At 38.2% G+C, this 12,403-nt stretch overlaps 1 protein-coding gene across 1 annotated transcript; it reads left to right on the top strand.

Moving 5' to 3' along the window:
- The first annotated feature begins 6,745 nt into the window (after nt 1-6,745).
- Nucleotides 6,746-10,887, top strand: LOC113570141 (protein shisa-like-2A). The gene is made up of 3 exons (XM_035536385.1): nt 6,746-7,072; nt 7,840-7,976; nt 9,498-10,887. The coding sequence occupies exons 1-3, from the start codon at nt 6,891-6,893 to the stop codon at nt 9,659-9,661; spliced, it is 483 nt and encodes a 160-aa protein (XP_035392278.1). The 5' UTR covers nt 6,746-6,890; the 3' UTR covers nt 9,662-10,887.
- The last annotated feature ends 1,516 nt before the right edge of the window (nt 10,888-12,403 follow it).

Raw genomic sequence — 12,403 nt, 5'->3', positions numbered from 1 at the left:
TATACAGTCTGTCCCAACGGGACCGAAACAGCAGATACAGGAGTGCAAAACACACGAGCCAAGTGTAAGATCAAGAACAGGCCAAGTAAGAGGAAGCTTGTTTCTACGTTCCTTTTGCAGGCCAAAGCACTTGCTGCAGATCCACTGTCATCTACTCCTTACTAGACAAAGGAGATGTCAAAGACTAAAGCTCATCACATTGTCCAAGTATGTTCATGTGCTCTCCTTTCTTTCTTTTTGTCTCTACCATACCGTAACCTCTCTTCTAACCCTTCAGGCCAGCCAATGGGGGAGCTCTTTGACAGCTGGTGGTATTATCCTGGGATTAATGGCAGTGATCCTATTAGGGCTGGGCTGCATGAAGTGGATCTGGTGCTGCATTAAGAATCTTTGAACACTTGGAAATGGGATTGCCTGAGATTACAGATGAAAAAAAAAGAAAAAGGGTACAAAATATGAGATAAAAAATGGTGCTTTATGTAACACCTGTAAACTCTGGTTTTAAGCAAAGACAGGTAGCAAACAAACATAGAAATACAATGCTGGCTCTATAATTGGGTGATGGCAGGTTTGATCCTTAGTGATGCCTGAGCTACCTCTGGCCAGCAGTCCAAGAGAGCACAATTGGCCCTGCTCTCCAAGTGGGTTGAGTGGCTCCTCCTGACCATCCCCATGAGTGCCAGCTAATCTGGACATCTGCTTGGTAAGATTGGTTGAAAATGGGGGAAAAAAACAAACACATAAAGGTACATGAGATAGAGGTCTTTTTTCAGCGGCATCATTATTGTCAGTGTGCCAACATTCTCCTCTCCCTGCCAGTGATCACTTGGTATTCCAGTATACCACCACAGACATGCCAAAGCTCTACCCCACGATGAGTGTAGCAGCCAATACAGAGGGAGACCATGACACACTAGATATTATTGAACTCTTGAGAAACCAAAGGTTAAAGTCAAACCAGTTTCCTGGCTATTCAACATTATTATTATTAGTAGTAGTAGTATTGGGCTGTATTTTTATCAAAATGTGCAATTGACTTCTAAATTGATAATATTATTTAGTGAACCAGACTATATCGAGTTTTAAACAGAAAATGTAATAAAAAGTAATAAAATTAATTTAAAAATAATACTTGGTGATAAAACCAGTGTAGAAAACCAAGTAGATCAAAGCGATTTTATCAAAATAGAAAGCTTTGGATATATGGGGTGAAATATAGGTCATATATAAATGGTGTAAGCCAAATATCAACTGACCTTAAAAAAACATTCTGAACCACTACTGCAGATCTCAATACTAATTATACAACAATAAATACACTCTAAAAGTGCAATCTGGGAGAACAAATGTGTCATACCTATGTGTACGTTGGTGTATGTGAAGACGGTGCTTAAAAAACCAAATTCACAATAACAAGCAGCTGGTTCAATTTCTGTGATGTGCCAGTGTGTGTGGTTTTCCAAATAACTCTCCATATGTCATCTCATATGTCATCTCTGCGCACCTGCCAATCATATTTGCTGAACCTCAGAAACATACATTTAACCTCATTCTTCAGGACTGTGATCTCCCAAAGAGACTGAGTGTCATGCTACTCTTCTTTCTCCTCTTAATGGCTCTTGTTTCATCGATCCAGCAGTGAAGAAATGAACAGTTCCTCACAGTACCTCATAAATATCTGTGGCTATAAACTTGAAGCTGAAACATTTAACTCAGTATGTGTGGTGATTATTCATTTTTAATCAAACAGAGCCACCACTAAGAGTTTCAATTCACTTGAATAATTTGCTTTACTCAGTATAAATGCTAATACGCTCATATTAAACCTGAAATCTGGACTGGCTAATTAAATCTTCAGGGAAAAGAGGTTGTTTGGCAAACAAATCCATGTAGAGCCCCACATAATGTCTTGGACATTGTTTATACATGTGTTATTTTTTTGTTTCAAAAACAAAATTAGCCTTGCATCTGCTGAAAGTACATGAGGATAATTCTGCAAACTATGTAGTGAATGAAACAAACTCAAGAGTCATAAAGTTTGCTTTAAAACTGAAAGTATGTAGTTAAACCAGAAAATTGCCTAATACAAGACTGTCAAGGTTCAGTCCTTGGATCATTTTCATATCAAATAACATATTCTTTAAGTAGAACATTTGTGTTATCTTTCATAAACAAGAACTTCAAAGAGTCTTCTGTCCATTAGCCTTGTTAACTACTATAGTTTCCTTTATTATATAAAAAAGAACATGTTTTGATTATTTTTCACTTCTCAGGCAATCAGTTCACAATACAGACGTGTCTTCCTCAGTGTATTATAATACCAGCAATCTAGAAGCACAAACAAAAAACAAACAAACACACACACCTCATCCAATATGCAAAGCCCAGAAATAATGCTGACAGCAAACAAGACAGCATATTGAAATAAAGTCTGGAAATAAAGTGGTGTCTACAGTCCACATTTCCAAAGGCTCCAAGATAAATATTGTCCTACAAAAAGAGCAGAGCATCAGGTGACAATCAGCTTTCTGTAAAACTATTTGTTGCAACCTACCAATCTATGGTCTAGTGTTGTTCAGTGATGTCCTCTGTGTTCTGCTTTAGGTCAGCTGAAAAATCCTTTTAATTTCAGCCTTCAACAGCCTTCAGGCCCCTGATGACACAAAATTGAAATGTTGAGTGTGCCAACCTTCAGAGCACTGTATATTTATTTTTGTATATTTGCTGACCTCCTTTAACAAACAAAACCAGCTGAATATTCCAAGGCTCTTACAAATATGAATGTTTTCATTCATAAATGCACAATTGACATGTATTTGTTTGTGTGTGTGTGTGTGTGTGTGTGTGTGTGTGTGTGTGTGTGTGTGTGTGTGTGTGTGTGTGTGTGTGTGTGTATCCGTCCAATACACCTTCTTATGTGAATCCTAGCCAGCCAAACATAAGGGAGGGTTGTTGAATTTGTTGTTGTTGTTGTTGTTTGATTGGTTGGTTGTTTTTTTAAGTTCTATGCAGCAGGAGTGGATGGAAAGAACATTAGAGGGATTACAGTCAAAGCAGCAAAGAGCTTTCTGTCTCACTCACAGTTAAAGAGAGTACCTTATGATTGATGAATGAGCCCCACAGCACGCCTTGAATGATATTGACAGAACATGATAAACCTCTCAGAGGTAGCCCTTTGGATGACTATTTCTGCCTTCTTTTTCATCTTAGCAAATAATGTAGTTTGTCCTTGGCTACGACGCCAGGCAGCTTGATCAAATGTAAATGAGGCTGACACTGTGAGGGAATACTGTGCACAAAGATCTACAGGAATGGACACAAGGCCTGGTTGTTTGTGTGCACCCATACTGTCTTTGTGGAAGACGCCCTCATTAGCATAACATTTCAAAGGCATTATTGCTTGAAATGACTGGGGAATTTATCAGACCTGCATACTCTTACTTATAAAAGTTTGAATATTTACCTGTCTCACTCAGTGAGGTGGTTCCTGGCCTGCTTTTTAATTTGTCATCAGTAACACCCACTTTTATATATTCTGACACTTCAGCTTTGCCTAATTACTGAAAGCACCATTGCTTCGCTTTCTTCTCAGATCATTTCCGTGTCATATTTGCATGTCCACTAGTGGGTCATGGATAGAAATAGTGTCTTCCACATCAACATTATTATTATTGTTATTGGTTACATTTATATAGTGCCTTTCTCAAACTCAAGACAGACAGGAATCAGCTTTTACAATCACTCACACTGATGAGAGGCAGCAGCCAATTTGCACACATCTCAATCAGAATCAACAGCTCCCTGGGGGACTGCACTGGGTGCAGGGGAAGGGGAGGAGACTAAAACCAGGACCAACCATCCATCTATCCACCAACCCTAGCACTGAGACGCAAATATGCTAACCACCAAACTGCCCATTACACTCCATAATTTGTAATCCCATATAATGGTGACTCTCTCCAGTAATTGCACAATATAGTTTCATCGAACATTGTCTCAGCAGGGATTTTGCCTGTGTTCACTATGAGCTTTCATCAAATCTAATGGGCTGCATTATTTGTTTTCCAGAGTTGATCATGTGTATGCTCATAGATATAGTAAAGCATATTGTAATGTGTGGAGAGATGAGAGTGAGGCAGGAGGCAAATGTGAATCAGTTTTATTGGGATCCATGAGTAATAAAGGTATAAAACAGTATAGGCAGGAATGGAAAAAAGAACTTGGAATGAAACTACCAAAGCAAAACACAACACTTTACCAGAGGGAAGCATGAAGGGAACAAAATCCAAACATAAGAAAATACAAAGCAGAGCATAGCCAATGAACATATGGTGCACGAGTAAACAAACAATATAAATACATACATACAAGACAAGAGACTGTGGCAAACCCAATGGTATATATACACAGAACACTAACTGGAGATACCTCAGGTATTAAACATGGGAGGAGTAACATTTACATTAATGGCATTTAGCTGACACTTTTATCCAAAACAGCTTACAGTTATGACTGAATACAACTTGAGGGTTAAGGGCCTTGCTTAGGGGCCCAACAGTAGCAACTTGGCAGCAGAAGGTGAACTGGCAACCTTCTGATTACTAGTTAAGTACCTTAACCTCTGAGCTACCACTGCACAGAGCTGACACAGGTGTTAGGTTTGGCTAAGAGCAGAGCGAGAGAGGGACATGGAACCAAAACATAAATCAAAAGCACATGGCAGAGAAAAACAAAGGAGAATATGTCTAATATGCCTTCTTAAGTGAATCCTAGCCATCCAAACCTAAGGTAGGGCTGTTTTATTTGTTTGTTTGTTTAATTGGATGGTTGTTTTTTATATTCTATGGAGCAGGTTTGGATGATAAGAGCTTTACAGTGATTACTGTAAAAGCAGCAAAGAGCTGTTTGTTTCACGAAGATAAAGGAGGGATAAAAACAGCTGTAAACAAAAACAAGGCAAAATGTAACAGAACCGGCAGTTATAAAACCACCCCCGAGGCATGTAAGAAAGCCCTCCATGGGAGCTGACGAAGTGGAGAGGCTGAACAAAAAACAAACAGGACAACAGAAGGACTCAGGGAACAGAATGAGATGGGGGACTGAACAGAGGGACAGGGAGCTGAACACAATACTGTATAACTGGGTGGAAACCAGACATTATGTTAAATAGTACTGGAAACTGAACAAGGGGACTAGACAGGACATGAAACAGGTGGCTGAACAGGAATGACACTGGCATGGGATCAGGCATGACTCACAGGGGTTTGGACATGACCAGACCTGATTGGAATGGACAGGACAGGGGAGTGCAAAGGAAGGACCACTGACACAACAGGAATGGACTGGACAAGAACAACCAGTGACTGAACAGGCACGGACTTGACAGGGACTGAATGGACTGAGGAGTGGGTGAAAGACCAAACATGGGCCTGGACATTGGGTAGGGAAAGGAACAATAACATCTTCTGTGACATGAACAAAGACAGAGACTGGATTGGGGACACATCATTGCGGAGACAGAGACAGGGACAAACGCAATATCAGGGAAGTGTACAGACATAATAACGGGGGTGGAAATAAATACAGCGGACCCTGGCAGCACAAACATGGAGGATGGAGCAGTGGAGCTGGCAGAGAATCAGGTCTTAGCATCTGTGGAGGAACAGTTTGTGGTGTCGATGAAGGTCCATGGGGTAGAAACTGTGACAAACCTACAGGGAACTGTTGATGGCCGTCCAGAACTGCAGCCTGAGCCGGAGCTGGTCAGGGCCAATCATGGAGCCGAATGTGACAGATATAAAAATATATATATAAATATTTTATACTACTCTACACTGTGCAAGGACATGCACTATACACTATGCCCACTGAACTACACTCTATGTGCAGTACATGCTTATATAAAAAAAGGTCTTGGATGAACTATCTAGTGTATTTTCTACTTCCTAACTTTAAAGTCAGTTAATTATTCAGTTGTTTTTTTTTACATTTCAAATCCAATTCTCCCCCAAGAACAGTAGGCTATACATAAATAATATTTTAAATAAATAAAATTTAATAATGGAGTTTTAATTACCATCTTATCAGACTTGAAGGATTTAATAATGTTTCACTAATCAACATATATGGGTGTCTGGGCATTTATTTGATGGTCATTGTCTCTCCATGCTATGCTGACTGTCTGGCTGAAGCTGAAGGTCTGGAAAGGTTTCGGTTAAGCCGCCTATGTGCCATACTCAGGTAGGGTAAATGTGGATATTTCAATAAGCGAGCCTCCTTCTCGAAACCTCTCCACGACGTGTGAGACTTTTTTACGGATTAGTTAATTTCTCCAATTTCTAAAAGCCTGGGGTCCGTTCAAATGTAGTTGTGATTTTTCAAAACATTAACCTACTATATAGTAGGGATGTGCCGTGGATGGCTATTGCAATACTGCCAGCAATCTCTGGTGTGTACATAAATAGATTGTTTTCCTCCGATTTTTTCTTACAGTCAGTTAATGCACAGAGTAGAATTATATCCAGATGCAGAGTTTTAGCGAATGTCACTGCATTTCCCAACGTGAACAAGCGGCAGCAAAAATGCTGTGAAACGACCTTGTTATTAGGGATTGGTTACACGATAACGTTAGTGTGCCGTGGCATTGAGCTTCGCTGTCGCATTCTCTCGCGCAGTCTACAACGAGGAGAGCGCGCGGATGTGAGATGCTGATCATCTGTTGCAACCTGTGCGCGTGAGCTAGGCTGTAAAGTTTCTCTGCAACTTCACGTTACTGAAATATTTTAACTTTAAACAAAGGTATTTGAATAATATTTGCCTGAATTAAAAACAACATAAACAAAGCAAGCTTTAAAGTCTTTTAAAGTAACGGGTAAGGTCTGTTTACGAGTATGAGTGCGGCATGTTCAAGTTACTACAATGCGGAGAATGTGTTGGTCAATGCTTTCACCTGTCCGAAACCGGGAAGTGATGAGCGTGCTGTGTTCTGCTGTGGATTTAACGACATCAAATATTGCTGTGACGACCCGAACAGCTTTTTTCCATATGAGTATGGATATATGTGGTGGTTAAGGTAAGGAACTCTCGTGTTGTCTGTGGAATTCAACTACACCATTCTTCAGCAGGTTCATTGTCATTGTTTTATAGATCCTGGTTTTTGGTCTTATTTTGAAAAAACAAAACAAACATGGAAATCTTAAGCAAAATGTCAAAGTACGTGAGGTTATGATTTAAGATCCATAATGTATTTTATTATGCAATTAAAATAGTCTGAGGTCTTTTCATTAGGCAAGTAATAAAATCTTCTGATTCATTTGCAGCAGTCAGCTTTTACTTCTGTCATTCTAATAAGGTTGAGAAAATGAGAAGGTTACTGTAAAGTAGACTACAGTAGAATAAGTAACTTTGTCATTAAACGAAGCACCATTAACATACATCCTTTCTGTTCTGAATCTAATGTAACCTTACTGCATGTGATTATCAGATTCATTTGTATTTGTTATACAATTTTCCTCCACCTATTTATTTACCATATTTAATCCTATTTATTTACCATATTGACCATATTTAAATGACAAAGGCAATCAATCAATTTATAAGTGTCCCTAGGGAGCTATAACTGGTTCCAGGGAGTCATTATATTGTCAACTCTGATATCCTTCCTTCCCCTTTTCTCTCACTCCCTCTCCCTCTCTATCCTTCTCCTCTTCTTCACATGTTCTACCTCTCAATCTTTCCTGCTAACCCTCCACTTACCACCTCTCTCTCTCTCTCTCTCTCTCTCTCTCTCTCTCTCTCTCTCTCTCTCTCTCTCTCTCTCTCTCTCTCTCTCTCTCTCAGTGTTGGGGCTCTGGTGGGTCTGTCTATAGCTGCTGTTGTCCTGCTGGCCTTCCTTGTCACTCTCTGTGTCCTCTGTTACCTCTTCATCGCTACTAAGCCCAATCGGCTGGAGAGTGGCCTTCCACTCAGTGCGCCTGGTCAGTTAAACGGTGCCACGCACCTCTGTGAATACAGACTTCTCATGCAAATCTAATGTGCCAGGAAGCCTGCAAAAATTAGAAGGAGACAAGCACTGAAGGGTTTATTTATTAAAGAAACAGGTGGTTTAGTTTAGGCTATAAGAAAAGAATAGTATTTACCAAGGTCAAGATAGATGGGTGTTGAATTGGTTAAATTGTTTTGCAGATATAGGTAGCAGACAAAATAAAGCTGTTACCAAATAACAAGTAAGCTCCTTAAAAGTTACTAAATCTTAATTTTAAAAGAACCACGGAGAATTAGACTGTTTTTATAGAGCTTTCTTTTCATAACTGGCACTACTAGGCCTATGTTAAAACAAATAGAGTTCTATTTAGACATTTTTCCATGTATCTTAGTTTTATATGTGTCTTGTGTCATGTATCAAGGCCACAAATAATAACCAGAAAAAAAATCTATGTTTAATTTTGGTAAAGTAGCAAAGCATTGAGGAAAGCAGATGCTTTTACTGTAAAATGCCTGTAGTATCAGTGGCTGGGTTTTTCCATTCAAATGTTTGGGACATTTACAAAATTCTGGCTATGGTATGTTTTGAAAAGCCCATACCCATAGCGCAAATGGAGCAAACTGCTTACTGAATGTGAATGCAAAAGGCTTTGAAAATGATTTTTTGGAATTAACATCTCTGGTGTTTACTTGGTCACCTCTAATGACTGCACAATAAAGAACATGGATCCTAATAGATGCATAAATGAGTTGCACAGAAGAACAGACAATTAGTGGTATTTTTAGAAATCTAATTAGCCTGTTACTACCTGATCAGAGCCTTATTGTGTTCTGGAAGGCTGAATCATTCTGAGGGTAATTAAAGGAAGGTCATGTGATGTTTTTCTAGCTTATCCTTTTGTATACGACTACATAGAGTCATTTCTTTAGATCCATTGATTTTATACCCTAGACTCCTTCACTGTAATTCAAATAATGATATAATGGTATAGTCAAGATATCTTGCAAGTTTTTTCCACTTTGATCCCAAGCTCAAGCCCTAATAAAGAAACTTTTTTTTTGTCAATTGAGGAACAACAAGACTGGGTTAAGGTTATTTTGGGTCATCCCCAAATGGCTATTACACTTTCTTGTCTAAACTAAAGAAACTAAAATGTAACTCTGCGTTCCTCATTTTTCTCTTTTCCCCTTACTCCCTTCTAGCCTTCCTGCCACGTCACCTTAGCTAGTATACCTCGTTACGGTGGACAGCTCCCCGATATGGCTTTGTTTTTGTTGCCAACTAACCCATTGTTTTTAAGGTATCCATCATTCATTTTTTCTATTTTATTGAAAGCTGTAAGTAAGGACAGTTTGGTCAGTGTTGTGGAAATAAATCTCTTACATCCGCTTTAATGAAATGCTATGAGGAAAAAGGTTCGGAGCAGAGAAACATATTACCTTACTTTTGACCTTTTTGGCCTTGGAAACACTATTTCAATGCTTTGTGTTCTTCTCTTGTAATGCAATGTTAGAACCAAGCCCCGATCCCGGCCATTCTGCTGGACCTCGGGGTTTCTGGAAACATTTCCCAAGCAGTAAACTGGACTGTGCCAACCAGCCGGCTGAGCCCGAGCGCCTCTTTCAACGCTGCTTCGTGGGTACTGGCACCAGAGTGAACGTGGAAAGACCCTCGTAGGAGACCAGTCTAACTCTCTTTACTAATTCTCAGATTGCTAATGAAGCCCTCTTGATCCTTTAGACTGAGGAATCACGGGCTATAGGAATGTATGATCACGAAACACAGGACACGTCTGAACTACCGTCCAAGTGATAACAAGGGTGTTCAGCACCCATAACCAATAACATTTTTTTTTGTTTGAGCTGACAATAGAAAGCATTCTGACATTGGATGAGTTTTTCCAAAAGCACATTAAACTAGGGTGACCATATTTTTTGTTGTTTTTTAAAGGTGGGGGGCAGGACAAATAACTGACTTCAGTTCTAAGTTATGTTATAAGGCCAGATAAATGCTTTCCATTCAGTTCTTCCTTATGAATGAATTAATATTATACATGTGCCTGGGCACATTTTCCTGAAGATCACATCTGTTTTTAGATACAAAAATGCTGTCTTGACAAGCCAGATTTCCACACAAACTTTGACTACATCTATAATTCTGTCAAATTTCTGTTTTATTAGACTTACCAGCCTAGAAAATAAGTTAAGTGACATGTAGGTGGTTGTTTGTGAGTGTGAGGAACTCAAATATATTTGTCTCATGCATTTTTCGCAAAAAATTGGGCTCAACCCTCAGAATGCCAGTATCAGCGCTGGGATTGGGCATTTTTATGACTATTCAAATCACTTTCAGGACTGTGATTGGGCATTTTTAGGCCTATTCAAATCTCTATCAGCACTGTGATTGGGCATTTTAGTCCTAATCAAGTCACTATCAGCGCTGTGATTGGGCATTTTAGGCCTATTTGAACACATACCCTTATCATGCTTGCGCTTTTTTTTTTTTTTTTTTGAGTATTGTGTTATTAGAGTAGGCTAGCTTTTAAGCAAAAGCTAAAGTTAGCTCTGTCTGTATAAGCACTTTGAAGTTTAACCAAATTAAAATGCTGCCAGTATTTACATTAGATATCAGAATCAGCATCAGACAGTGTATACAAAAAGCCTACTTGTAAATTTTTACTGTTGAATGTCAGTCATATATGATCATGTATGATCACAAAAGAGCAGTTGTTCTAAAATATGCAGACCAAACTCCAGAGTGTTGACAGTGGTGACCAAGGCATGTTCTGGCCTAAATGTATGCCACATTTAAAAACTCATCCAAAGCCAAAGGATGCAAAGAAAAAATACAATGTTTTTCAAAATGTTGTATTTCATTCATTATTTACAGTGAAAATAAATGTATAAAAATAAATGTATTCCACATTTTAAATGAGTGGATGAGCATTGTCACTTTCTATTTATGAAAACACTCACCTTCATAGGTATTCCAAAGTGTTATAAATGTATCATTGAGATTTTATTTTCAGTCAAAATATAAATAAATCCATCAATCATACTGTCTGGTTACTGATAATTTGTGGACATTTTCCTGTTATTAGCCACAGTTGTTTCCTCCTGCTACCTTGCTAAGTAGAAGCCAAGTGTTTTTTATCCTCTTCTAGATGTTGAAAACATAACTTTGCTATGCTATATGAAAATCAACCTTTTGATATCAAATAGGCCTTTATATTACATGTGTACTCAATTTATGGATTGGAGTTTTAAAATGTATTAAGATAAAACCTAATGGCATTTAAAACATTTAAGAACGATTTTGGTCTGATTGCGCTAAAATGGATGGTCATATTTTTAATTTAAATTTTTTTTTTGTAGCTACTAACAAGTCTACTACTATTTAGTATTAATGGAAAGTAAACTAATTCCAAAGGGAGAGTTTTAAAAGAATTCTTAAAGCAAGATAGAAATCACAAGCAAGAGAGAAAAGCCATCTGCTGGACAGGAACAGAACCACAGCCTAAACATTTTTCAACGTGTTTCAACAGTTACTCCCCCACAGTTACTCCTCAACTGTTACAGCAGCGTTGATGGACATACTGTACTGTGCAAAAGTCTTAGGTCACCATTAGATTATTTGTTTTGGCAATGGTATAATGACCATATATATTTATTTCTCTGTCTCTTTAGAATACAATTAGAATACAAAAAAAAAAACCCCCACAGGAAATTGGTATACACTATAAAAAAAAAAAAAGAAGAAAAGACAGCTTCTATAGGCTACAGTGGAGAGTATTTAGTGTGGCCTCCCCTTACACTTGAGCAATACCAGGAACCTGGGTCTCTTAAACCTAAATGGAATGGAACCTGAATGGAATGGTATCAGGAGATTACTTCAGAAAACATCAGGACACTAAAGTCACACTAAATACCGACCTTTGCCTGTAGCCATTTTGTGTTTCTTTAAATTGTGTTTTTAAAATTTGGGGTACATATTCCCTGTATTGGTACATATTCCCTGTATCTTAATAAAGAGAATGCAACATAATTATATATGGTCATTATACATTTGCTAAAATAAAAAAAAGTTATATAAATAAAATTGAATTTTATTTAATTGAACTATGGTCCTTGAATCAAAACATGTATCTAGCATGAATCAAGTACAATTTTGTGTTTACTGCTTTGTTAATAAATTTTAAATATGCTTAATGAAAGGCTTTCTTACCACATTCTAGTCATTTTTTAATATTGCCCAGTGTATTGTACAGCTGATGCTAGTGAATGGGCTGCCAGATGACCAACGTAATGTTACAGTGTCATTCTAAAATGTAAAATAGCACACATTGCATGTCACAATGTTCCATGCAACATGGGCCCATTGAGTGTTTGAATATCTATTTAGTATGTTCTGATTCACTAT

The sequence above is a fragment of the Electrophorus electricus genome, chromosome 18 (genome assembly GCF_013358815.1).
Source record: "Electrophorus electricus isolate fEleEle1 chromosome 18, fEleEle1.pri, whole genome shotgun sequence".
Lineage (NCBI taxonomy): Eukaryota > Metazoa > Chordata > Actinopteri > Gymnotiformes > Gymnotidae > Electrophorus > Electrophorus electricus.
The sequence above is the reverse complement of the archived record's forward strand: the minus strand, read 5'-3'. Positions and strand labels throughout refer to the sequence as shown.

Bases quoted from the DNA above. Each gene is read 5' to 3' on its own strand.
- LOC113570141 (XM_035536385.1), top strand. From the start codon at position 6,891: ATGAGTGCGGCATGTTCAAGTTACTACAATGCGGAGAATGTGTTGGTC. The intron at 7,073-7,839 runs GTAAGGAACTCT...TCTCTCTCTCAG, and splicing joins GGATATATGTGGTGGTTAAG to TGTTGGGGCTCTGGTGGGTC. The intron at 7,977-9,497 runs GTCAGTTAAACG...ATGCAATGTTAG, and splicing joins CCTTCCACTCAGTGCGCCTG to AACCAAGCCCCGATCCCGGC.